Below are 26,461 nucleotides of genomic sequence, written 5' to 3'. Positions count from 1 at the left end.
CAAAGAAACCAGTTACACCACGTACGACAACTACGACGACCAGGATATCTAGAGCACCACGTACGACAGCAACAACAACAACAACCAGAAGACCTAGAACACCACGTACGACAGCAACAACGACAACAACCAGAAGACCTAGAACACCCCGGACAACTGCAACAAAGAAACCAGTTACACCACGTACAACAACTACGACGACCAGGATATCTAGAGCACCACGTACGACAGCAACAACAACAACAACCAGAAGACCTAGAACACCACGTACGACAGCAACAACGACAACAACCAGAAGACCTAGAACAACCCGGACAACTGCAACAAAGAAACCAGTTACACCACGTACGACAACTACGACGACCAGGATATCTAGAGCACCACGTACGACAGCAACAACAACAACAACCAGAAGACCTAGAACACCACGTACGACAGCAACAACGACAACAACCAGAAGACCTAGAACACCCCGGACAACTGCAACAAAGAAACCAGTTACACCACGTACAACAACTACGACGACCAGGATATCTAGAGCACCACGTACGACAGCAACAACAACAACAACCAGAAGACCTAAAACACCACGTACGACAGCAACAACAACAACAACCAGGAGACCTAGAACACCCCGGACAACTGCAACAAAGAAACCAGTTACACCACGTACAACAACTACGACGACCAGCATATCTAGAGCACCACGTACGACAGCAACAACAACAACAACCAGAAGACCTAGAACACCACGTACGACAGCAACAACAACAACAACCAGAAGACCTAGAACACCACGTACGACAGCAACAACGACAACAACCAGAAGACCTAGAACACCCCGGACAACTGCAACAAAGAAACCAGTTACACCACGTACAACAACTACGACGACCAGCATATCTAGAGCACCACGTACGACAGCAACAACAACAACAACCAGAAGACCTAGAACACCACGTACGACAGCAGCAACAACAACAACCAGAAGACCTAGAACACCCCGGACAACTGCAACAAAGAAACCAGTTACACCACGTACAACAACAACAACAACCAGAAGACCTAGAACACCCCGGACAACTGCAACAAAGAAACCAGTTACACCACGTACGACAGCAACAACAACCAGAAGACCTAGAACACCACGTACAACAACAACAACAACCAGAAGACCTAGAACACCACGTACAACAACAACAACAACCAGAAGACCTAAAACACCACGTACGACAGCAACAACGACAACAACCAGAAGACCTAGAACACCACGTACGACAGCAACAACTACAACAACGAGGAGACCTAGAACACCCCGGACAACTGCAACAAAGAAACCAGTTACACCACGTACGACAACTACGACGACCAGGATATCTAGAGCACCACGTACGACAGCAACAACAACAACAACCAGAAGACCTAGAACACCCCGGACAACTGCAACAAAGAAACCAGTTACACCACGTACAACAACTACGACGACCAGCATATCTAGAGCACCACGTACGACAGCAACAACAACAACAACCAGAAGACCTAGAACACCACGTACGACAGCAGCAACAACAACAACCAGAAGACCTAGAACACCCCGGACAACTGCAACAAAGAAACCAGTTACACCACGTACAACAACAACAACAACCAGAAGACCTAGAACACCCCGGACAACTGCAACAAAGAAACCAGTTACACCACGTACGACAGCAACAACAACCAGAAGACCTAGAACACCACGTACAACAACAACAACAACCAGAAGACCTAGAACACCACGTACAACAACAACAACAACCAGAAGACCTAAAACACCACGTACGACAGCAACAACGACAACAACCAGAAGACCTAGAACACCACGTACGACAGCAACAACTACAACAACGAGGAGACCTAGAACACCCCGGACAACTGCAACAAAGAAACCAGTTACACCACGTACGACAACTACGACGACCAGGATATCTAGAGCACCACGTACGACAGCAACAACAACAACAACCAGAAGACCTAGAACACCACGTACGACAGCAACAACGACAACAACCAGAAGACCTAGAACACCCCGGACAACTGCAACAAAGAAACCAGTTACACCACGTACAACAACTACGACGACCAGGATATCTAGAGCACCACGTACGACAGCAACAACAACAACAACCAGAAGACCTAGAACACCACGTACGACAGCAACAACGACAACAACCAGAAGACCTAGAACACCCCGGACAACTGCAACAAAGAAACCAGTTACACCACGTACGACAACTACGACGACCAGGATATCTAGAGCACCACGTACGACAGCAACAACAACAACAACCAGAAGACCTAGAACACCACGTACGACAGCAACAACTACAACAACCAGGAGACCTAGAACACCCCGGACAACTGCAACAAAGAAGCCAGTTACACCACGTACAACAACTACGACGACCAGGATATCTAGAGCACCACGTACGACAGCAACAACAACAACAACCAGAAGACCTAGAACACCACGTACGACAGCAACAACGACAACAACCAGAAGACCTAGAACACCCCGGACAACTGCAACAAAGAAACCAGTTACACCACGTACGACAACTACGACGACCAGGATATCTAGAGCACCACGTACGACAGCAACAACAACAACAACCAGAAGACCTAGAACACCCCGGACAACTGCAACAAAGAAACCAGTTACACCACGTACAACAACTACGACGACCAGAAGACCTAGAACACCCCGGACAACTTCAGCGGTACCATTATTAACATCTTCAACCTCATTAACTTCACCAACATTATCAACAACAAGTTCAACAAGTACACTACAAAAATCAACTACGCAGATAACGCAACAACCTGCTAGAATATTAATGGCAAGTTCCACATCAACATCTGAGAATGCGGCGGCTCAATCAGCAACAACGCCATTTTACACCACCGCATTGCAGACCTTTCCTATGACAACCAGTCAAGCAACCATATTAGCAACCCATCCATCAACAAGGTATTTGACGAGTAGCGAGACATCAACATCATCATCAATTACTGAAACAGCTACACCGGGAACTAGTGCAAAGACAACATACGAAACATCGTCAATAAAAGTTTTGTCAACACCGAAATCGCCGAATTTTTCAACCATGACACGACTAACATCGACCGACAGACCAACAGTTACGTCAGAAACATCATCGATCTTCTCTGTGGTTTCAAGTTCACCGACAGTGCCAGCTGGAAATACGACGCCAAGTCAAAACACCAAAAATGGAAAATTAACGTCTGTCACCACAACGTCGCTAAACGGCGATAAAATACGTAAGTAGGGCTGTAAATTATTATAAGCGCTGTTGCCAGAAATAAATATTTGTGAGTTTTGTTTCGTTAACAATTAAAATCTTTTTACAGGGGTAGCAAGTAAGAAGCTTCTAATCCGAGGTCTAACACAAGGTGATTTAATTATTGCGTCATAAATAGTAGTCAGTCAATTCATTTCTGGTGACGAGTTTTACAACGTGTATGAAGTCATTTTTATAAGGAACACTGCAAAAAAGTGATAGCCTAATCAAGTCTAGACTCCAGAGTCTTGAAGTTTCTTTCGGGAAATTAAAGAAACTCTAGGACCGGTCCAAATAAATTTTTATAATTTACATATTTTGTTTCCTGTTATTCTAATTTTGACCATGATATGCATACAGCTATGCAGCTATAGGGTTTGTGTTTAAGTTTTGCAATTAGCTTGTAATATGTTGTCATCAAATTAATTCGAAATGAGACACTTTGGCTCCTGTTCAATGAATTTTCGTTCTATTAGTTGCAAATGTCTGTGAGGAATTTTTCTTACAACAATAGCGGTCAGACTAAAAAATAAACATAGCGTCATGTTAATGGAAGTTTTAAATCTGTAAAATAAAATTGAATTAATTTTTTTCGATTCCACGGAAACAGGGGGACTCATCGGGATCACGGTTGTGACGATTGTCTTCTTCAGCGTCATAATCGCTGTTATCTTCAAACTTACAAAAAGGCAAGTTTCATTCAAGAGGCTCTTTCAATTGTATAACTTGGACAGTCTTATACTTTAAGGTTTAGAACATTCTGTGTAGCGCATGTGCACTACTTAGTGATTATATTTTCCACAAATTACTTGGCGTTCTGTTTTTACTAGAAATGCCAAGTAATAGCTTAGACTATCTGGCTGTACATGTTCATAAATTGTCATCTATCTATGCGCAGAAAGCGACATTTTCAAGAACCGGAAAACTTCGGGAATCCGATTTCATTTCCCCAAATTGTCTACGATGACGACACAATATAAAGTCGTTCTCGGAAACTTTATAATCTAGAAATCCATTTCCATTTGTCATTTGTTTATGTCACGTCTCGTGTTTTGTTTTATTATACAATTCACGTTTTCGCGACAAATTTTGTAACGCTGCCAAACGGTGGCGGACGAGAGCGGGTACATTAATCATACGAGACATGTTGTCCGCAAATCCGTCCCCCAAACCGCTTTTGCGAGTTCGCTGATGCAATTTGTGATAAGCGGTGCACAGTATTGACAATGCTTAAATGAAGTTTCCTCAATATTCTACAGAGAGTTATACCTCCAATGTCAAGTTTGATTTGTTGCCTGAAAATAAGGTTTTCAGCGAAAAGCAGCTGACATAAGAAGGAAAGAGGTTTTTTAAGAAAGTGTTTTTTGGTCGGTCTTAGAACTTCTAAACCCTAAAATGTCACAAAGGTGTTTTCTATGTCACATTGCTGCCTGGTTAGCACGAAATAAATAACAACCGTGTTAAAGGTTTAATCAAGTTAATTGGCAAAACTTTGTTCATTAAAGACGGTTATGTTGCGTAAACATATTTCTTAATCTTACGGCAAAAGCGCAATTGCAATAAATCAACGAACCGGTGAAAAGATGTTGTTAACGCTAAAATAAATCCTCAACTTCGCTTTCGTAGCAGAGGGGACAACAACTACAACTTGTTCACATCAACAGCGTTATGCTTATCGCCTAGCACTGATGTGCAACTACGGAATGCCAACAATGTCAATTTAACGTACAGATTAATAACGTAAAAGCAATGTCATTGGTGTAATAAAAATGGTTTTGAAAATGATACATCTAGTCACTAGATTCTAGTGTAACATAATTATATCGGTTATAGGTATGTTAGATGCGAAACTACAGCTCATAGTAATCTCATTTACTCAAGATAAGGTTATAGTCGGATTATTCCCAGAACATGGAACTTATTACGAGCAGCAAAACAGGCTAAAATAGATGCAACTATGTTGCCGATGGAGGTTATGGCCGCTTTGAATAATTCCTGAATATCTTTCTCTGCTTACGTTGTTGAGCACAAGTTGTCACTCATTCGCAAACAGGAGTTGAAAAAATTTGCAAAATAAAACATGAATATAAAGACACTGCGCCTTTTAATAATAAGAGTAAAATGTTGAAGACACGCGGCCGATTGATCTTAAACTCGAGTCGTTTCAGCGTTGCCAGGAAACTCAGCAGTTACTAGATGTCGTCGTCGAGCAAGCACCATTTGCAACTTAGCATAACTTGTGCGCCCATCTTGACCGGAATTGACGTGTAAAACATTGAACGCTGTGACCTCACTTCCGGTCAAGATGGACGTAAAAGTTATGCGAAATTTTAACCCAAATGCTCCACAAAGATGAGTTTGCTTCATGATTTTTGCGGGTGGTCGGGGACTGACAGACACCGATGAATGAAGTAACTTTTTGGGGAAAACCTGAAACCGAAACCCTTGTACTGCTTGTATGACGTCACAAAGGCTTTCTTCAGACAAGAAAATAAACGTCATAGATGGACGTAGACGTAAATGTTTTAATATTCTAACAGGTCGAAGAATATAATCAACGGAAGGGCGGAACAATACAGGCACGAAATGAGTACAGGGGCGTGCAAACACTAAAGAGTCGTCACGGCACAAAAGCGAACATAGAAATCAAAAAGTTCTGAAAATCTACCGCGTGGACTGTAGCGGAAAGGAGACGAAAAATGCGACTTCGAACCGTACAAATGTACAAGACTCGTAGCCAACGACAAACGTGTCAAATAAAAACAAAAAGTTTCACAAAACAACAACATTATTAAAACATGGTAAATTACATGCGATGCTCGGTTTTTAAAATGCTACGGGGGCATCCCCGTACCAGAATAACTTGGTCACAATGAAGGACGATTCTTCACGTTCAAATAATTACTAAATTTTTCGTAAAACAAAATGACGACCGGAAATCGAGATAAACAAATGAAACGCCACAAAATTCAAACGAAATTTGGCAGAATAAACTACGCTAATCATGACGTAATTACACAACTAACTGCAACGAAATAACCGCAAAGCTGGTAGAAACAGTCGGGACATCATCAAATAATGTCACAAATTTCTATACTGGAAGGCTGCAACGAACAACAAAGTCTGAAGCCATTGAATGTGAAAATTAAAACAATTTGCCCAAATTTCCACAGCTTGCTGGCGCGTCCTTGAAAAGTACTGGCGTGTGAGATCAAAACGTGGCCTGGCCTGGCGCTGAAGAGATCAAACGCAAAGGCGTGACAAAGAGGTTTAACGAACGGAGCACCACGCCAGTGGGTACTGACCTATAAAACCTGGTCATTCGACCATCAGTCAAATCTTGAGACTTACCCCAAAACAAATTGAACAAACGCAACAACCATCCAAGCAATAAGCGGATGAAATTGGAACAAAAAAGCGGAATTGTCACAAATATTGTTCACCAGAAGAGCTTATTATAGAAGCATAGTGACAGAATAAAGACAATTATTAAAGGCGAAAGTCCAATTGTAGCGAACAGACCGGGTGCGTCTATTGCATATAAAGTGAAAAACGACTGCGAAAAGCGAAGCAAATATGGAGGCTGGGATCGAAGGCCGACGATTTCACCTGACAGCTAAAACGGAACTAAAGAACAGGAACTACTTTATAAAATTATATCCAGTGTGTCGGTTTCACATGTTGTCGTCATCGTACTTAAAAGACGGGAAAGAAATTGGATTTCCGAAGTCGTCGGGCTGTTGGTATTCCCGTTGCCGTTTCCTGCGTCACAAATTGATGATTTTAAAACTCGGAAAAACTAATCGGGATTTTACTATTTTTCTACGAAATTTGGAATGGAGCCCGCTAAGTGCCCAGAAATATGCTTGTCTTGTGTTTTCTTAGATTTGGTTGATATCGCTCATGTATATGACTCTTAACTAACTTAATCAAGCTATATATCTATTTTCAAGTAATATTTTCGGTAAACAAGCAAAAAATTAAGCAAAGCACAGTTTTGTGTCATAACTGTAAAAATATTACCGCACGTCCCATATAAAATCTGCATCTTACAACAAATTTTTAATTAAACTTAGATTAACCTTTGAATACAAAATTTCTCAGTCTTTCGACAAAAAGGTCAAATCAGTTTCGTATGAAATGTTTCTTGTAACAAGATATATTGCAGACAGACCGGGCATTTTACTGCCATTTTAATTGCTCCGATGTAACCGTAACTATCAACAATTTGCATCATGAAATCAAATTGGTGACCCCACGTTATAACCACATATACAGGGTTGCCGTATATACCGTTCTTATTTTGAAGGTCTGTGTCTTAGAAAATAATTTTATCCTTTTTTCTAAGAAACGTCCTTACTTTCACTTGCGTCCTTATTTTTGTCTCATTTTTAGGGCAGAGTTTCCTATTTTGGGCATTTCGACACCTTTAGTATATCATTTTGTATCAAAGAGATACTAAAATTAAGAACATGATTTTTTAGGAACATTAATTGCCTTCTGTTGTGCACTGTTTAAGGTAGTATTCTTCTTTCGTTTACTGGTCGTCCTTATTTTTGAGCCCAAACCGATGGCAACCTTGCATATGGGAGCAACTGTAACTACCGGTCACTTACTTTTTTTGGGCGCTTCGGACCAACAAGACGCCGACAATTATTGCCACGATGGCCACGAGCACAATAATCGCTGCAATTCCACCTAAACAATCAATAAGATGTCGATGAGAGTTTTGATTAAAAAAGAAAACTCTGGAGATATCAAAATCTTTCCAGGACATCGAATGCCTTACGCGAAAGAACATACATTGGCCAATTACCCTTATCTTACATGCACACGATAAATATTAATCTTGAATTCTACTTCTCAGAAGTATACGGAACTTTATATACTCGTATACCAGCAATCTAGCTAGGTTGAAATGAACGTGTTACGAGCAAGGTATTAAAAATTATTTAGTTAATAAGAAAAGCGATAAGTAATTCACAATGACACTAACCTGCGGGCAAACCACTTTTCGGAATCGGTTTTGGCACCGGACCTGAAAGAAATTTAATTTAGATGCGCATGAAGACAAAACTATTGCAGTAAAATAACAATTGTTGCGTTATTTGTCGTTATTGTCAGCTACGTAAGCAGTAGTTACGTCACAAAACAGGCCAAGCTTACCACCATCAGCCCCACTCGTTGTTGCGATGTTTGTCACGTCAGAACCGTCAGTAGGATTTGCAGTGGAAGTTTCGGTCGGGTCGGTATCGTCAGCACCTGCAGGTGTTTCCGTTGCCGGTACCGTCTCATCTGCAGAACTAGCATTGGTGTGAGAAAGACCACTGGCAGTCGAAGCGTCTGGAGCATCCGTTGCTTCTGTGTCATTGTTAGTTGTTAAAGAAACCGAAGGTTGAGTTGTCAAATTTTGTTCGGCGTTAGTTGCTTCGGTTGCGTTTGGAGGGGTTACTTCCGGTGCGGTTGCGGGGGTTATGTCCGGTGCGTTTGTAGGGGTTACTTCGGTCGACTCCATTACGGTTGCCGTTGTGGAACTCGAGTCAACATCATTTGAACCTACTGTGGCTGTAGAGTTATTTTCAGAAGCGCTTTCGTTGGTGGGAAGAGCGGTGGATTGTCCAACAGAGCCTGTATGATGTAATAAAATGTTGTACAAAGCCCAGTTTTATAAAGGGTATGTAATGCGTGTTTATTGACAACGCCAGAATCCAAGTTTAGTGGTAGACTCCGCAAAGTTTAAATCAAAGTACAGCATTATCTGGTAAAAGACGTGTGGAGGACAGTTGTTAATTAAATTGTAATCAGATGAAAAAAACATTTACTTTATGTTAAGTTCATCCGCCCTTAATGGAGCCCAACGCCCCAAACAATGTTTCAAAACACTCACCTGAAATTGCTGACAGACTAACCAGAAACAGCAACAAAATCTTTAGCACAGGTAAATACATTATGTCCGAAATATAGTCTAACGATTACAAGTCTTAACTAACCAGTATAATCCTAGAAGAAAAAGCCGGTTTATCAGTATGCAGTAAATTACTTAGAAACCAAATGTATGAAACGACTTCCAAGATTTCTTCTTAAACTGATTTAAATGCTTTATTCTAAACCTAAATTTACTTTGTAATCTGCATCTAACTTCGATTGAATTTTAAGTCCAAGTCGCTAAAATCAAACTTACAATGAATCACATTTGACAAAGGGTTGCTAAGTGTAATAATTAAAAATAGCTGGCTAAGAAACAGCTACAACTTTCAGCTTGATCCTGTCAAACTGCCTCAGGGTCGATAATCCTCAACAATGTAGAACCGGTTCCAGAAGCAGCAGAAATCTAAACCAGAGCAACAGCCCGTGGTGGACGTTAGTTGATGAGCTCAAGTCTGTATTAACTGTTGCAGCAGCCCAAGAAGACTACGATGTTAGGGCTGGTTGTGAAAGCAATGCTATCGCATTGTAGGGCGGACACGCCTTCAGAAAAAGTTTTACTGAACTTCTGTGTTTGTTAAACCAGTTACGTCGGCTGCAGATCCTGTCTGTCTCGTGTCTGTCTTGCCTCTATCGGTCAATATTGCATTGGAATTACAAAACCGGTTAAAAACTGGCGTGGAGGTTCGCACCATTATACCAGTTTATGCAATCGCAAAACCACAACCTAAACCTACAATACTATGACACTAACGCTCTTAAAAGAATGTCTGCTACGTGCAACGAAACCAATTATGGCTTACTAAAACGTTTATCGATTTTTTCCCTATAAGGTTGCGCATAAAACAATTACAGGGCCCCAAACGCAAATTTGTACAAGGTGTTCTTTCCTATGCGTAAAGCCTTTGAAATTATGATTGGCCAAGGAAGGAACCTTCAAATGCAATCACTTCATCAACTAATAACCGCAGTTTCGTCAGAAAGCCTTTAATGATGAAACAATAAACAAAGTGAGTCATCAAAACCGTTTCAACAAACTGAAAAAACAAACGTGCACACGAGTACAGCAGAAAGCTTGGAACGCAGATGAGTTTTTGCTTTTTAAATGATTGCGAAATGCCATTGAAGAACATGGCATGGCCAACACACCGCTTATCAGATGTGGTCACTTGCTAGTTAACGTTAAAAATCACCTCGGTCAAATTTTAAAAAGCCTAGTTTGTCGCTACTATAATAGAAAGGTCGTTTCAGCTGTTCGAAATAACGTTACCAGAATCCAGAAGTAGGCGTTATAGCCCGACAAAGCAGCAGTGCAAACAACTTGCTTGACAAAGACGCCTTGAGTAATCATACGCGGAAAACGACTCATACGTGGCGAAAATTTTATGATACTTGCGCTAATTTTAATATATTCAGTGCGTGACTGCGGCGGAGGAATATGAAACAACACACGCTTTAAGATAAAACGCACGTTTTTGGCTGTACGAACACTTCAACAACCATATCATAAAGACTTAAAAATTCATACACGAGTGAACCAAATTGAGCTTTAAACTTTAAAGCTGCACAACAGAGGGAATAAATAATTTAGTATTGGTCGATAAGTTTTCTCGGTAACAAATATTTCCGTATTTGTTGGAGCTATACCAATATCTAAAATTGCAACAATATTAACCACAACAAATATTTCTCTGGAGTAATTTTTACGAAGCGGAACCAAAACTGCACAAGCCCCGCTAGAAAGGTTAACTTCACTTTTTCGAGAAGATTGCTTCATCAGAACAAACTAGCCGAGAAAATAATAAAAAGCGATGTTTGTAAGAAACTTAAGGAATTATAAGGAATAAAACCGATCCATATAAATTTGGGGCTGAAATAGCAAAGACGATTTATTCCAGCAAGACATATTGTGATCTGGCTTAGGCTATGTGCATTCCGTAGTTTTCCAAGCCAGCTTACATTACTCGTCTGTGACTCCACAAAATGGTGACTGCAATAGCGTACATACATTTTATTCCAAAAACAAACAATTATTAAACTCAACACCACTTCAAACTTTTCCTTCCTGCTTATACTGGAGAACACAAGTCAAGGAGACGAAAGCACAGTAACGACCAATTCTCCGCCACTGTTTCAATACGACCCATAGCTGCTCTATTGACTTAGTATATAACGTTCAAATAGGCAGCATAAGAGAATACATAGAACGACGCAAATAGTTTGTTTAACTAACACGCCTCAAGTAACCAGAGACGGACTTCATTATACACAATAAGGTATATAACGCTTGAAAATTGTTCCATTTCTCTCACAGTTTTAAAGACAACGATTGCACGGATAAAATTAAGATATTTAAATTCGCAGATATCGCAATACATCTAATTGCAATTAATTATGCAGAAACCATTGGTTTATTGTGACGTAGTAACTATTATTTCACGTAAATATCGCAGCTTATTTTACTCACATTTAAAACTTAGCCTGTTAAATCACTAACACGACACAACCGCACTGTGTTTACAGCTTGCTTATAGTTTCTGACATGACGTTTGTGACGTAACAGATGACTATTTTTTTACTAAACCCTTTTTGTTGTTAAAGTTGCGCTACAAATGATGTCTACTGCCGTAACAAATCAGAGTCAAGCAGTATTTGAACTGGCCATTAGGGTATAAACCTATCAATAATTCAGTGCCTGTATCTAACACATGCCAACTGTCAGATGAGTCGTTGAAAAAATGCTATTTCACTGTCTGAAGAAACACATCGGCCTAGCCTGACTGCAGAACTATAGATTTTCCACAAAACTTACAACTAAGTAATCTAAAAAACTGCTCACTGCAGCAAGCAACCGAAAAATGCCTTATAGAAGCACTCAAACATGTTAGATAACTGTCAGCAGCATAAGATACCGGTTCAAGCCTACACATCAGCGTGCCCTTCCACGTATGCGCCAAGTGTTCTCTTGGCTACTTGTCTTACAGTTCGATCTGGCCCGAAGCGCACGAGACCGAGTGACGTAATAGAGTCCTTTGTATTTTTTATGCTCGAGTGATTCGATCATGTCCACGTGACTGTGATAGAATTATGTAGGAAGTCGTCAAAAAGAGTGATAAATTTACCCGGACTGGGTGAAGTAAACGCCTAGGCCATGGGATTAAAGCGGGGCCGATAAGAAATAAACGTAACTCCTCGAAATTCAGTTTCCTGGAACGCGTCATTCTGTGTTGGCTTGCCTTGTGCTGCAACCGGATTTCCACTGTAAGGTTCAATTCTATTGTCGCAAGTTAACGCAGTCTCGTTAAAACCAACATTGTGAGTTTCGCAGTTTCGATAAGGCTTGCTGCTAGCAGCGTGGACTATTACACGACGCACACTCACACATTGGAAAAGGGATGGCAATTATGCTACATTATTTTCAGTTAAACCAGTCACCATTCAACATCGAAATTACTGCTAGAGCAAGCGCTTTGAAGTAATCAATAAATGACATTCCAATGTACTATCTACCATGTACTGGTTTTTTTCTCACTGCATAGTGTAACAGTGACAAAATAATTCGTTTTCGTTCGGCCCTTGAAGCCAGGTCAAGTATAGTTTTAGTTCCTTTATCTTGTAAGAATGTGAGCATGGGCTATAGGGTGAGGCACACCGACCAACCGTTGTATATCGTAGCCGTTATTTTTATGTACATTACATATAACCGTTGTATATTGTCCACAAATGTCCTACCTTGCAATGATTGCATTCGTAGGCCCACAATTTAATAAACTCTTTTAATGGGTCAAGATTAGTTGCAAAGAATGTTAGAGACGTAATCATTTCAGGCATTTTGCGAAACCGAATTTAGTATTTTGGACCATTGTAATAGGTAGTGTAGCATTTTTTCTGTTTGTGCCATTACTTATTGTGCACTGGGCTTATAAATTCGCCCACAATTCATTGCTACACAACCGTAAAAATTGTTATCACTGGTGATAGGGTTATTGCTAAGCAAGGCGGTACATGGTCGTTCGTTTCTCCGAAATGAGTTTCGCCTACGTGGCCAATTTGAGGCTGTTAGTTTCTGTACCTGGGCAATACAGGATCCGTTGTCTAAGGAATTGCGATTGATGGAAAAACCGAATAAAAATCCCAGCAATGAGAAACAATTGTAGACGGACCACCCAAATTTAGCCTGTCAGATAATCTCATCTTTGAACTTCAACAAGCGCCGTCAAACAAACACCGGATTAAAGTAACCTCCAGGCCTGTGGCAATTTTTGTCTCGAGAACCTCGTAATTAGTCATTTTTAAGTTGCACAGTAATTTAAACTGTTTTAAAAAATTAACAAACACTGGTTCAATTATTGTCATCTTGTAAACGTAAACTTTTCCTAATTTGTTTCTAAATTCCTAAAAAAATTTCTAATAATTGCCCAAAATTTACTAAAAGCTCACATTAATGAACCAACACCGTGAAATGAAAAAAATCAGCTGATATTAACTTGCGCGAGGCCTGTGGCAACTGCTCCATTTGCCACTACGAACCAGCCTTGAATCCAATCTGGAGTCAGATATCACCATTTGGAGTCAGGCAGATCATCCGGGAGTAACGATCGCAGTTACACTTTCGTTTGGGAAATCACAAATTGTACAATCTACCGCTGAAGCTAGGCAAGCAAAACACTACTAGCACTAAACTGTCTACCGAGTATCACCAACACAAAAGGCAGTGTGTATGCTATAACATACGCCATAGAGGCATAGACTATACAGTGCTTTTTACAGTAATTTGATTTTCCAGTGAAATTTGGTGGCTTTCACACCGTTAATTTTTCCCTGCAAGCACAAGCACATAAACGTGAGAAACATGTGTCCCGCATCGCCGCGTCTTCCTCTACTGCTACACTACGGCTCACCAGCGAGGCATCCGCTTGCGACCCCCGTAGAACGCCGGCGGTCGAAAAAACCTGGTATAGTATATTCGGTACCTTAACAGCCCCATGAAAAGTAATGCACATATCAAACAAAAAGAATTATGATGTCATTTTTGATATGGCATAAGAAGAATAATATGATTTCGATGAACGTACTATTGTTCGCTCACATCAACCGCATACACGTTGGGGTTAATGTGATAACAAATATTCGTTGAAAGCGTCAATGATTAAAATAGTTTAGCGACGACCGCTATAAAGAATGCGGAAGCTGCACTCGGTGCAAAAGTTTAAAAATTTTAACTTTTTTCTTCCCTTTTCGCCTCAACGTGAGACACGGTCGGGTGATTACACCAATCAGAAAACGACCTGGCGGCATCGGAGCCACTAAGTTCTATTGAGAGCGGAACAAGTAGAGGAATTTCGGTAACGAGTTTCAAAACTCGAGTTTCATGTTACATGCGCAAGAATCGCCAGCGCGACAATGCACAAAAATATGTTTAATTTCTCCTTTCTGTAGTTTGTTTTCACAACAGAAATTTTGAAAGTCCAACTTCTTAACAAGCTAATGTTGTGTTAGCCTACTGACTCAGGTAAACAATATGTATGATTTGTGTGAGTATGCTTCGTCTTGTAATTAACAATAATCTCGATTGAAAGTGATTTTATTGTCGATGTTTAAAAGATTAACAGAAAATTCATCTCTCGTTTTTGATCTCTCTTCTGGAAGTAGCGTTTTAATCTTTCTTTGTCTGCAAAGAAACAGTATTATTACGTTATAGATCATATTGTAGTTCAAGAAAAATGTTTGATTGTGTGACTGCCTCTATGATACGGATCAGCTTGGCATCGCTTATAACTTACTCCGCAAGGTGGCGGTACGTTGGCGGCCCAGTCACAGTAATCGTAGCGATCGTCGAAGACCAGGCCGTCGTATCCGCAGGATCGGTGATAGGTTCGTGCGTCGCCGGAGACGCACTCGTAGTACATCGAGCAATCTTCGGGGTCGGAGTACAGGCCAGGGGCTTGATTGTTGCATTCAAAAAGGTATCCTAGGGTTTGAACGGGGAATAAAGCAAAAAGGAATTGAGATCGAAAAGGTTAAAAACACCTGCGGTTATTATGCAACAGACACGTTAGTGACGTCATACCGGTCACGATAAGCTCAATGGACGCGCGATCGGTTTCAAGTTCGACGTTGGAAGGATTAAGCTTGCTTCCTTCGCACCAGTATCTGAAACGAGAGAAAAATATAAGATGTCTATCTGATAATAGAGCTTTTTCGTCCACTTGGTGACGTAGTATCACCTGCCAGAGTCAGCGATGACTGCACCGTTGATTGTCAAGCTGAAGTCTTCGTTGACGAACATCTTTCCGAAATCGCTCTCCATTTGTGTGTCCTTGCTGGCCAAGTCAATGCTGCCAACTTTCTTGTAGGTACCGACCTACAATGCAAACTCATACCTAGACCTCGTCGTAATATTTCAGAGCAGTGGGATGTTACGTTGGTGTAATACTGATGGGTGTACACATGACATGATGTGTGCCAATGCGCGTTGTGAGTTAACTTGATAAATTAATATTTCGACGGATAAGCTGGAACCAGTAACAATGACGGTACCAGAAATAGACGGCAATGAACATCAGTTGAAATGAACATTGACGGAAGTGAATGATAACCAGTGTTTCCATTTCAAAAACAGTTCTGCAATTAATTAGCTTATTATGGCAACACCTTTCTTTTTTGAAAGGAAATGCCCAACGCGCTTATCATTTTTGGCCCATTCTGTGACCACAGCGAGGCATTACATTCATTGACGACCACACCCAACCAATAAAAACAATTCTCGATGCACCATCACCTTAACGTGTTTATATTTTCACCTCGGTATGAGTGAAGTTTTCTGTATCCGAGTTATGGAATGGACCTTCGTACCACGTAATGACGTCAGCGGTGTCGTAATAGACGCCGCAATCGAGACGAGCATTGTCGCCTTCGTTAACAGTTTGATTGACGTCTGTCCTCGCGTCGAGGTAGGATTCCGCTTCTGGTGAAAAATAGGTTTCGAATAATAACTAAATTTATAAAAGTTGGCGCAGAATTAACCTGTATGCGTCATAACGTTTAAAGACTGTTCTTAATTTTGTAAATCATAAGTACATGACGTGACGACAACAAATGAAAAGTATAACAAAATATCACGTGACGTACTTCCGACCATAAGAGCAACGGAATCGGCGTCAGTGCCCTGTTGTTGTCTGCCGGACCACTCAGCAACCATGCACCAGTAACGACCTTCGTCCTCGTTCGAGATGCCTGGAAGTACTAGAGAAGGAACCTGGAATAGTTTCAAAGTTTATCAGCTAAACATGACCACCGCTGGCAGATTTAAAATGTAAAACAGGAGAACTTTTAAGTACGATTTAAGGCAACTTCAAAAAGACACCTTTATGACTTGTAAAGATGATTTCATAATAGAAATAACGATGTAATTTGCAAAGAAACGTATGTTAGTGAATAATTTTGTTAAAAATTTGTTTGGCCTAACTACTCTTGTTACATTTGTCTCTTCAGCCTAATCAGTAGGCTAATAACTGCGACATAGTTTGATTAACTTTAAACCAATTTTACTTTAGACATTATGTTACCTTCAGGTCGGGTACTGCCGCTCCACGCTTTTCGTAATCGCCGTAGAACTGACGATATTCGCCGAGCGATTCGTTCCAGTAGCGGTAACCTTTGAAAATGACAACAGCGTTTGGATCATCGACACTGGTACCCTGCGGACATTAATTTTTGGAGCAAAATAAATAAGTTTTAAACACTATACATTTACCTGAAGATTAATGCGATTGACTGAGAATGCAGTCAATTGTCAATTTCCAATAAAAACAAATATTGTTGTAAAGGAAAGTGATGAAAAAATTAAAATAATAACAAAATACAAAAATTAAACTTAAATAAAATTAAAAACATCAAAACTGCACCAAATCAACACGTAAATATTCAAACTTTAGTTTTAGAAGATTTCACCCAGGTTATAAGTCACCTTGATCCAGTAAATGATTGGAGGTTGATCTTCACTTGGCAGCATCTCGTAGCTGCACGGGATCGTTACTTTGACTCCGGGTATCTCCAATATCGCCGGTTTACCCGTAGTAACAATGGTGGAGATATCTGCGTCTGAAATTGTAAATTTAGTTTAAGTTGATTTTGCAAACTGAGAATTTGTTCTACCAAATCAAACTGAACGAACGTTTACTTATTAAATTTCTCGGGCCAATGTATTAGCTTCTAAAAAATGTTCAGCCAATAAGATAGGGTATTGAATTTTTTATACTTACAGACAACACCAAGCATTAAGAAAACCACAAGAAACTTCATTTTTGATTAAATGAGATCGATCTGGAACAAAAAAAACAACAACAATGAATCTTCTCCAAACAATTATGACAACGTTATTAAAACAATTGACAACATGCAGAAACATTGCATTGAAAATTGCACATCAACAAAATGCAAACTTCTGCAAACAAGACAACGCTGGTTTTTGCAACGCACAAACAACGCAAATGCAACGGCGGCTTTTGGCAGGGTATCATATATAAAGCCATTGCGAACGAAGAAGATATACAAAGGCATATTTAAACAGATGCTACCGTGGCAAAATAGGGTACACAAACTGTTTTCTTATGGACAGTTGAACAGGCTCCCACAGTGTAAAATTAGATGTTATACTTCTTTTATGACGTCATCTATGAAACATGTTATAGTTCGGTTGGCTGAAGTGGATCTTTTCCGACGAGAAAAAAGAGCATCCGAAGGCCACATTCGTAGAAGTGCGAAATTAAATTTATTGCACGTAATAGCAAGAGACGATGATCATGTGAAAATGCCAACATGACTGACAAAATCAACAAAAGTCAAGCGTGGGCCACGTGTAAACAAGTTATTGCATATAGGCCTATACTCTAGTTTGAAGAAGGAAACCTGTATTAGGGTATATAACTAATGACCATGTCTTAAACAGTTTTAACCATGTCACTTATTTATCCATATTGGCCTATATTAGATTACATCGTTTTCGATAGCGGAAACAATTAATTAATTATCTAAGAACGGTTCACAAAATGGGTAACAACACGGAAAAGCTGCTGCATTTACCCTTTCTGCAAACCGCTTTGTGTGCAGCATCCACACGTGATCTGCAGCATCTAAGTCACAAAATCTCAAACAGTGTCAAAAAATTGCCTGTGTTCAATGTTTAAAAACAAGTTAAAAATAATGAACTGTAGTAGAAATTAAGTCGATCGGTTGTTCATCAGATGTTACAGACAACTGTTCAATGGAGTGGGACATGTCTGTTTGCTTTTTATGACCAAGTTTTAATCAAAATCGTTTTAACTCATTTAAGATAAACAATAACAAGCTTAAAACTTTGAAAACTTTTTGAACAAAATCTAATTCGATTTCCAAAGCTTATGCTTTGTTAAAGTGCTCGAAATTTCTCAATTTTCTCTAAAAATGTTCAATAACTTTGTATTTCCGTGGGAACCGTGAAATATTTCGATCACAATAGAAAATAGTGTATCCTATTTTGCCTAACTCCGACACAGGGGAGTGTCAGTCGCAGTTGATATCACAACAAGAGTTGATATTTAAATTATATGTTTATGTCGCTTTGAATCCTGAGCCTAGCAAGCGTGGAATTAGTGTGATATATTTTTTGTATAGGTCTGTCAAGTGTTTTCTGAAAAAGTTGTCGATTTTTTTCGTTGATATATTGAAAACCAAATCAAAGCATTGTGGTTTTGCATCCAATATTGATTGTTGTAGGTGATCAAATGTGTTTTAAACGCAGGTAATGAGCTTAGTCGTAATTACTCGATTTGGTGAAAGAATTAGTACGCTTGCGTGCTCTAATTGACGTTGGTGAAATGGTGGTAACCTGAACTGACGAGTATAATGACCATTTGTGCCTCGGGCTACAGAGCTATGTTTGGCTAAAAACTGGTCTCGGTACTAAGTGACTTCAGATTTCATAATTCAAACAGTGCGGCAGACTAAGAGAATGAACTGTGTATAGGACATGCACGCTAATATTTCAGTCAATAGATTTCAATGGAGTATTACCAGCAAGCAACAATTAAGGTGACGTCATTGCGCAATATAAACGTCAAACTGCAGTTCACTTTAGGTTAGGCCAGTAAAAATAGAACATGGTCATAAATTCTAGGTAAGCTGCCTAGCTTTCCCATAATCGCTTAAAACGAGTTCGTGGTAGAAAGGTAGTCAATCGACGTGACTTGACGTAGAATTGTAATTAATTCAAGGATTGAGACAGGAAATGTCTTTAACATCCGGTGTGCAGGCTAAGTTACATGCCAATACAAGCTGTCACACTTCTTGCTAGGTCTGAACAAGATGGTCTGACTTTGGTTAAAGTCGCATAAGCTCATATATTGACAAAGTACAACAACTAGCGCGACGTGAAAGGCAATTAGGCGTTTCATTGTTAAGGAAATTTAAGTATTTGACTCTGATTAGTGGCTAGCCTATTCATTAAAGTTGATTGTCGGAGAGAGTCTGAGAGAACATTATAAATGTCTGGTGTTGCTTTTTGCATGTTTTATCACTTTTACGCGTGTTCTTCGAACATTTATTAATCGGCATCGGTGATAAACTTAGCAGTCTCTTTTCTGCACAACATACCGGTAACGTTAATGTTGTAGGGCCTATAATGTAGGCTATAGTCTGTTTCTTGGTTAAAGGACTTGTTCAAGATATTTTACATATTTTCAGTCATGCATTATTCAAATGCACGGTGATGTCACATATGGACGGGAACCTTGAAGTTTCATAAAACATTCAAAACCCTGGCATATGACAGCTCCTTTAACACGAAAACTGTTTCACGAATTACTCAAGTGGTTTCTGGTTCCAGGCTTGGTATTGCTCGCATTTGATTTTTACCATTTTCTTTATCATTTGATAGTGACGTCAAAAACCTCAAAGTGGTTTTTATAACGTCATAAACGCTACAGAAACCAATCATTGTCAACTGTAATGCAGCCTAACACAAAACAGACAGGCTACAAAGTTTAAGTTTGGAGGCACTGAGCCTGTCAAAGACTAGCTCAGATGGCTAAATACGGTGGACACAAGAAACTTACGGTGTTGTCTTTCATTCAGGTTTGCATAGGATTTGTACATTTACAATCAGAAATTGAGCCGCCATGAGTTCTCTGAAAATCATCCTGTTAATTTTATATTTGGCTTTATTTCAAACAGGTAAGCTCTAATTGTTGTTGTTGATATCTTTGACTGTTGCTGGCTGGACTGTTCTTCTTTTGCAGAATGTACAAGTGCTGCACCAGATACAACTAAGAAAATGTCCGAACATGTTCAAGCTGCCACCAATGCACCCCACAACAAGGCCACAAGCAAGCTTTCAACTACAAAAATCAACACCGCTGTTTTAGTGGAAGTAATTTCGTCAACCGTAGCGACCACCAAAGTTATTGGACAGACGGTTTTGACCACTAAAATCGAAGCCACGAAAATTGCTACATCGTCTACGATCGACAACGTTCTAGTAAAGTCTAGTAAAGTCCCAAATCCAGGTGAGAGCCAAAAAATTTGTCGTAGCTCGTTCGTGCTACTAAATTTCATTTTTGACTTTCACTACAATAAATCAACAAGCTCTTTGTCAATGAGTTGCATTTGCGTTATCCGTGGAGATGGAACGACAAAAACTCTTGATAATATGTATTGATAGAAATTATCACACCATCACAGAAATAATCGGTTCACTAATGTTAGAAAGTTCTAACGAGTTTAAAGCGAAATCACAATATTGAGAAAGTTTTCATTAGCAGAGGTCGGCGTGACGGTTGTGACCATATTCCTCGTCATAGTCGCCGTGATCGTTGTTACTTGGATCACGTTCCTGGCGTGCAGACACCGCAGGAGAATGTATTACCGTCAGCCGTCGAGAAATTCAAGGCTCCGTCAGGAAGGCGAAGGTTTCAGCGATTTCCACAACCCGATACAATTCCCCTCCGCCGCGTACGACACTTCGTCTATCATCTAACCTCGAGCGACGTCTAGCGGTTGTACTTTGACTGCTTTTAGCCTACAGTGAAGCGGACGGAAAAGCGCTAAAGCTGTTTTTTTGACTCCGCGTGAGATTGTCTACAGACAACGCTGAACTCCATAGCCTTTACATGACACTGTTCAATGCGATGCGATGCGGGCTATTTTTAGAAGTTCGGCTATTTGCAATAAACGACGTGCACATATGTAGTTTTTATGCGGTAGCTTTTGCCCTTGTCATAATGGTTTTGTTACTTTTATATGTTCTCTTAATGTGAAACCGCTCTATTGGAATTTCAAAATTGTCGGCTAATCTGCGTACTGAAATTCTCAACGGTTTGATTGAACATGCTGAATTATTTTATCGGACTATGATCATGTTAAATTTGGACTTTTACAAGTTTCCTTTGAAATCTTGTCATGGAAAGTTACAGAGACTTCATCTGCGTTCATCGTTTAAATCTGCCACGAATCACTGTGATAAGATGACGTAATAAAAACAATTAAGAATATATAATGACACAAGAGTGGGTTTACTTGTTATAATCATGCAACTAAATTGTCGAGGCAGTTGACAAGATATTAGTGATTAGACTTAGAGGCATTCTCAGAAGAAGGAAAAAGAAGTGACCGTGTTCAAACTTCAAAGCACATGATGACGTAAATGTCGCCATTGTTAAGTAATAATCACACATTTTATTGAAAATATTCTACCTTTGAGAAGTCAGATAAAAATGTTTTATAAACAAAGGCAAATATTCGCCAGTATAAAAGTATGAGTCTGGTCCTGATTAACTAGGGATGCCGGCCCTTTATAAAGTGAGCAACCGAAGCTATCAGTAACACTTTGTACGATAACAGATGCATCTCTGTCACGTTTACAAAATCTGCGAGCTGCAATTTAATTTTGAAAAATATTGCCCTTTTTCAACATTGATTAAAGCGAAAGGGTGCGTGTGAATTAGTATGTGTGTAATCTATGAGTTAATTTAAGCTCGCTTCTGTACATGTGTAAGCTACTGTTAAAACGTGCTGGCTATATTCCAGGGGTCGGCAACCTACGGCCCGCGGGCCGGATCCGGCCCGCCATGCGAAATCGTCCGGCCCGAGACATATTAATTAGTTATCACAAGAATACGGCCCGCCGTGTCTTATTGAGTTTCAAACTGTAGTGTTAGCATTTAGCAATTATAGTATTAATGAAAATTCCGGCCCGCCAAAGAGTTGTACGCTCGACATTTGGCCCGTGACTAGCAAAAGGTTGCCGACCCCTGATTTAAGGGTAAGATATTTGCGTTTCAGAAAAGCTGTCCCGGCAGTTACGGCCCGCCAGTATATTTTATTTTATCAAATTGGCCCGCGGCTCAAAAAGGTTGCCGACCCCTGCTATATTCTTATGTCTATAAACTGGTTTAAGTTGGTTCAATACAAAACAAAGTGGAAGGATCTGCTAAACCCATAATACCCGAAAATGGTAAAGTCAACGATGATACATTGACATCTTATATTGAATGGGAAATGAGTGCTTGTTATTAATAGATTTTTTGCATAAAAATTGTTCTAAGTACTCTTTTATCACTATTTTGCGTAACTATTGAAAAGTAGCGCGTCCAAGTCTGTCGTAAGAGTCACTGCTGTAATTTCGTAAAATACAAATCCATGCTGTGAAACCACTCTGACGTCAAATTAAACTCTTTAGAACTTGCTTAAAAGCTATACAAGTAATTTTCAGTAAATTTCCACATTATCCTCAAAATTTTCCACCAGCCTACATTTTGACAATCGTGAATTATTGCGACTGTAAAAATGTGTTTCCGCCGTTTATTAAGCGAGAGCGCGCCCTGCCATAAAAAAGTGTGATCAGTTTCGATCACGCAGTTATATTAAGCTGATGTAACAATACCGTCAATGACGTATATTCTTACAAGCGATGATTTAAATTGCGCAAGTTACTGTAAACCATAAAAACATGAACCGAAATTAAAAACAACTCAATGCGTTTCTAGCTTTAGGCTATGTTCCTACATTTATTACGTTCGTTCAAAACGTGACCAATACCACAGGACCAATTCTACTTTTAAAAATCTATCTTTGATTGTGATGCAACAAATCGATTGAGTATTCAACCTATTTTTATATAAAATATGTCGGTTGCGTATACTCTGAAACGGGAATTTAAAAAGCAGGTTTTTGTATAAAAACATGAAATTTTAGATTGTAAACTCATAATCTAGATTATGACGAAGAAGACAAAGGTACCCTTGAACCAACTTGATCACCTAAAGTGAAGCAGCAATTTCAAAAACAAGTTGGTCTTAAATGAAAGGGTAGTTGTCAGTAAATATACTGGTGAAAGGGTTTTTAACAATACGTTAAAAGGGTGAAAGGGTTTTTAACAATACGGGTTAAGCAGTGTTTGCCAAAATTGTTTCACAAATCTGACCTCCTATTATTACGGAAACGGTTGTCGTTATGACGCCACAATGTAAAAATACTATGCTCGATGACTGTGGTTTGTATTAAGTATAGTAGCAGTGGTAGGTTAGCTAAAGCGTTTTTGGACGGGATACGTCTCCACAGGTGGGTGATTACTTGCAATACTACAAGTGTTAGGACGTGCTAGTACCATGTAGAATTGCAGGTAAATACATGATTTTATTTAGGCTAATCAACTAATTTTGGACATATTTCTGTCCTTCATCAGAAACTGAAACAGAAAAAGAAACTGAACTGAAATGTAATGATTAAGTCAATGAAACTAGCTTTAATGAAATTATCTTTTTATTTGCAGTTGTACTGCTTCTAGCAAGCTCGTAGTACTTAAACTAATGATACTACAGTATATTAATATAGCATCATCGCTTAAACAGAGAAAGCAAATTTGACGACATTTATGATTTTTGACTTGCTACATAACAACAAACTGAATCGTGAAATCGTGCATAAATTGCCTTGCTATACAAGCAGTTATTACGTCATAATCGACAACCTTACAACTACTACTTTGCCACCAAGTACAACTACTTTACATCCGGGTAAGTAAGGGGATCACTTTCCAGAAATCCATTAAAAGCTTTTTACCTGTATATCCGCAGCTTTTATGCAAGGTTTAAGATAAACTTTACAGGGATTTGCAGACATTGACATTTGTTTAGATATTTATGGCAACAGGTCGGTTAAGGTGAATCCCCTATGACCGATAAAGTTTAATTAATGTACGTATGTGGTGGTGAAGTATTGTCAAAATGACGTATCGTTTCGATTACGCTACTCAACTGCACTTAAATCGCTCAGGTGTCCATTTACTTCTTGAACAAGCAGTGGGAATCGCGGCGTTTTTCGTTTTATTGATCGTTTTCGCCTGCATCGTCTATTTCTGCGACATGTGCCGCTATGTCTCCAACTGCATCCGGGACTGCTCTTGCGCATGCTCGTGCGGACAAAAATGGTGTAAAGTTTTCTGCCGGCAGAGGGAGTCGGTCCCGCACAACACTTTCAACAATCCGGTTAAATTTTCAACGCACGAGGTCGCCATTGTTTGACAGTGAGGTGTGAGCTAAGAAGATCGTTCTATTTCAAAACTTCAAAGTAGGGCTGCTACAGTCTACAAGCAGTGAAGTCAGCTTTCGAATGGACCGGTCAACCGGGTCGGATTTGGTCTGGATAAAAACCAAAGCAACTTTAATGCTTTTTATCGTTGCCATGCTACGACAATGCTTCGAGTTATTCGACGCTGGTTAAATCAGTTAAAAATTGTTCTGAGTTATTCAAAATTTTCGTTTTAAACAAAGTCGAGCTGATCGAGCTTCCACTGAAAGTCAAAGGCTTTGCTACTTCTTGTAAATGAACGTTTTTGCGTTGATCTTGTATTTATCGTTTTTGTCATATTGGTTTATTTTTATTGCTCAGTGCTGAGAAACAAAATCCATAACACCAAGAACATTTTCTACGTAGGCGAATTTCTGTTTCGTTTTGGTTTTGTATTTTTTTCTTTGCTGTGCAGACAAAACGTTAAACACATGAGCAAATGTTTGTTGGTAACTTACCCGTTTTTTACTTCGAGCAAGAAACTAAAGTAGGATCAATGGCGCCCACACGCGGCTGCAAAATGATAAAATAAAATTAGCTGTTGACAAACACCAACCGATGAGCTACTAAACGAAGAGATCTTTGATTTTCCAAAAATCACTATTGTTTCGTCATAGATGGCATTCGAAAAACGCTTCTGAATGCCAAACCAATAGGACAGGGGTGGGCAAATTTGTTCAACGAAAGAGTCACTCGCGGAAAACTACAAACACCAGCGAGCCGCGAAATCAGCAGTGTCAATACAAATACAGTAAACAATTCATCGATAATGAACAATATTGCATTTTACTATTCAGCTAGAGCAGCCACTAAAAGCATGTCGGCGAGCCACAGTTTGCCCACCTTTGTTAAAGACTATACTTGCTAGCATTAGATGTCATCGTTTTCGTTTTGCAATGTATTTAAGTAGACTAAACTGAGCTAAAGCTTACTGTCTTAGCAATGAACTTACGTTGACTTGCAATTAACTAACTCCTCAGATTCTATGTCTAGTGTTACGTCATAAACGAAATGCTGGCTTAAATAAAGAAAAGAAAAAGAGAGAAACGTTCATAAACGGTACTCTTGGTAGCCATTACAATTTTTTTTGGAATTTTACGATTCGACTAGAAGAGCCACAAAAAACATGCCGGCGAGCCGCAGTTTGCCCACCACTGCAATAGGACTATAAACTGATTAGCTACATGCAAAGCACTATAGAGTCACTAGTTTCATTAGGTCAATTGAAGTATTGTAACCCAGATCGTCAAAAGAATGCCTTGACGACATTTTCGTGCCAGTTTCTGATTCATTATCTCCCCGCAGAAGCAACTACTAAGATTATTGCATTCTGTGAAATGCAGTAAATCAATTTGTAGGAATTACAACTCATTAGAGTGCAAAGCTGCGTGCTTTCATGCGTCTCTGATATAAAGTTGTTGGAAATGTTGAAAGGCAAATTTTGAGGTAACTTCAAGCAATCATTCTCGTCTCATTGGTTAAAAATTATAAAGTTAAAAAGATTGAAGGCTTATTATTTGACAATTTAAGCCTTTTGTTTGTTAAACAATAGCAATTTTCAATAGTCGTTTGTTAAAATCCGATTTGTTTGA

General features: G+C 39.5%; 4 protein-coding genes and 1 long non-coding RNA gene across 7 annotated transcripts; 3 read left to right on the top strand and 2 right to left on the bottom strand.

The window, feature by feature from the left end:
* The first annotated feature begins 2,655 nt into the window (after window positions 1–2,655).
* LOC143462833 (uncharacterized) lies at window positions 2,656–5,049 on the top strand. Its single transcript, XM_076961128.1, has 4 exons — window positions 2,656–3,321; window positions 3,412–3,453; window positions 3,952–4,030; window positions 4,240–5,049. Exons 1-4 carry the CDS (start codon window positions 2,877–2,879, stop codon window positions 4,319–4,321), a joined length of 648 nt encoding a protein of 215 aa, XP_076817243.1. The 5' UTR covers window positions 2,656–2,876; the 3' UTR covers window positions 4,322–5,049.
* Window positions 5,050–5,846: 797 nt separating this feature from the next.
* LOC143462827 (uncharacterized) lies at window positions 5,847–9,372 on the bottom strand. Its single transcript, XM_076961121.1, has 5 exons — window positions 9,229–9,372; window positions 8,508–8,969; window positions 8,338–8,379; window positions 7,958–8,039; window positions 5,847–7,103 (listed from the first exon to the last, which is right to left on the bottom strand). Exons 1-5 carry the CDS (start codon window positions 9,287–9,289, stop codon window positions 7,016–7,018), a joined length of 735 nt encoding a protein of 244 aa, XP_076817236.1. The 5' UTR covers window positions 9,290–9,372; the 3' UTR covers window positions 5,847–7,015.
* A 5,462-nt stretch (window positions 9,373–14,834) lies between these two features.
* On the bottom strand, window positions 14,835–17,691 carry LOC143462809 (uncharacterized). The gene is made up of 9 exons (XM_076961104.1): window positions 17,531–17,691; window positions 17,236–17,369; window positions 16,835–16,966; window positions 16,398–16,524; window positions 16,070–16,233; window positions 15,494–15,630; window positions 15,337–15,419; window positions 15,050–15,237; window positions 14,835–14,937 (listed from the first exon to the last, which is right to left on the bottom strand). The coding sequence occupies exons 1-9, from the start codon at window positions 17,568–17,570 to the stop codon at window positions 14,923–14,925; spliced, it is 1,020 nt and encodes a 339-aa protein (XP_076817219.1). The 5' UTR covers window positions 17,571–17,691; the 3' UTR covers window positions 14,835–14,922.
* A 2,264-nt stretch (window positions 17,692–19,955) lies between these two features.
* On the top strand, window positions 19,956–21,806 carry LOC143462836 (uncharacterized). 2 transcript variants are annotated; one of them, XM_076961133.1, is made up of 3 exons: window positions 19,956–20,477; window positions 20,543–20,809; window positions 21,062–21,806. In XM_076961133.1, the coding sequence occupies exons 1-3, from the start codon at window positions 20,423–20,425 to the stop codon at window positions 21,277–21,279; spliced, it is 540 nt and encodes a 179-aa protein (XP_076817248.1). In that variant the 5' UTR covers window positions 19,956–20,422; the 3' UTR covers window positions 21,280–21,806. The 2 variants fall into 2 exon arrangements, with proteins under 2 accessions (XP_076817248.1, XP_076817249.1); XM_076961134.1 differs by having other exon boundaries at window positions 19,973–20,477; window positions 21,065–21,806.
* A 90-nt stretch (window positions 21,807–21,896) lies between these two features.
* LOC143462843 (uncharacterized) lies at window positions 21,897–25,420 on the top strand. 2 transcript variants are annotated; one of them, XR_013118208.1, is made up of 3 exons: window positions 22,650–23,861; window positions 24,135–24,316; window positions 24,576–25,420. It is a non-coding gene; the product is annotated as an uncharacterized LOC143462843 (long non-coding RNA). The 2 variants fall into 2 exon arrangements; XR_013118207.1 differs by having other exon boundaries at window positions 21,897–24,316.
* The last annotated feature ends 1,041 nt before the right edge of the window (window positions 25,421–26,461 follow it).

The sequence above is a fragment of the Clavelina lepadiformis genome, chromosome 6, assembly GCF_947623445.1.
Source record: "Clavelina lepadiformis chromosome 6, kaClaLepa1.1, whole genome shotgun sequence".
NCBI classification, from domain to species: Eukaryota; Metazoa; Chordata; class Ascidiacea; order Aplousobranchia; family Clavelinidae; genus Clavelina; species Clavelina lepadiformis.
Note: the sequence above shows the minus strand (reverse complement) of the source record. Positions and strands in the feature narration are given on the sequence as shown.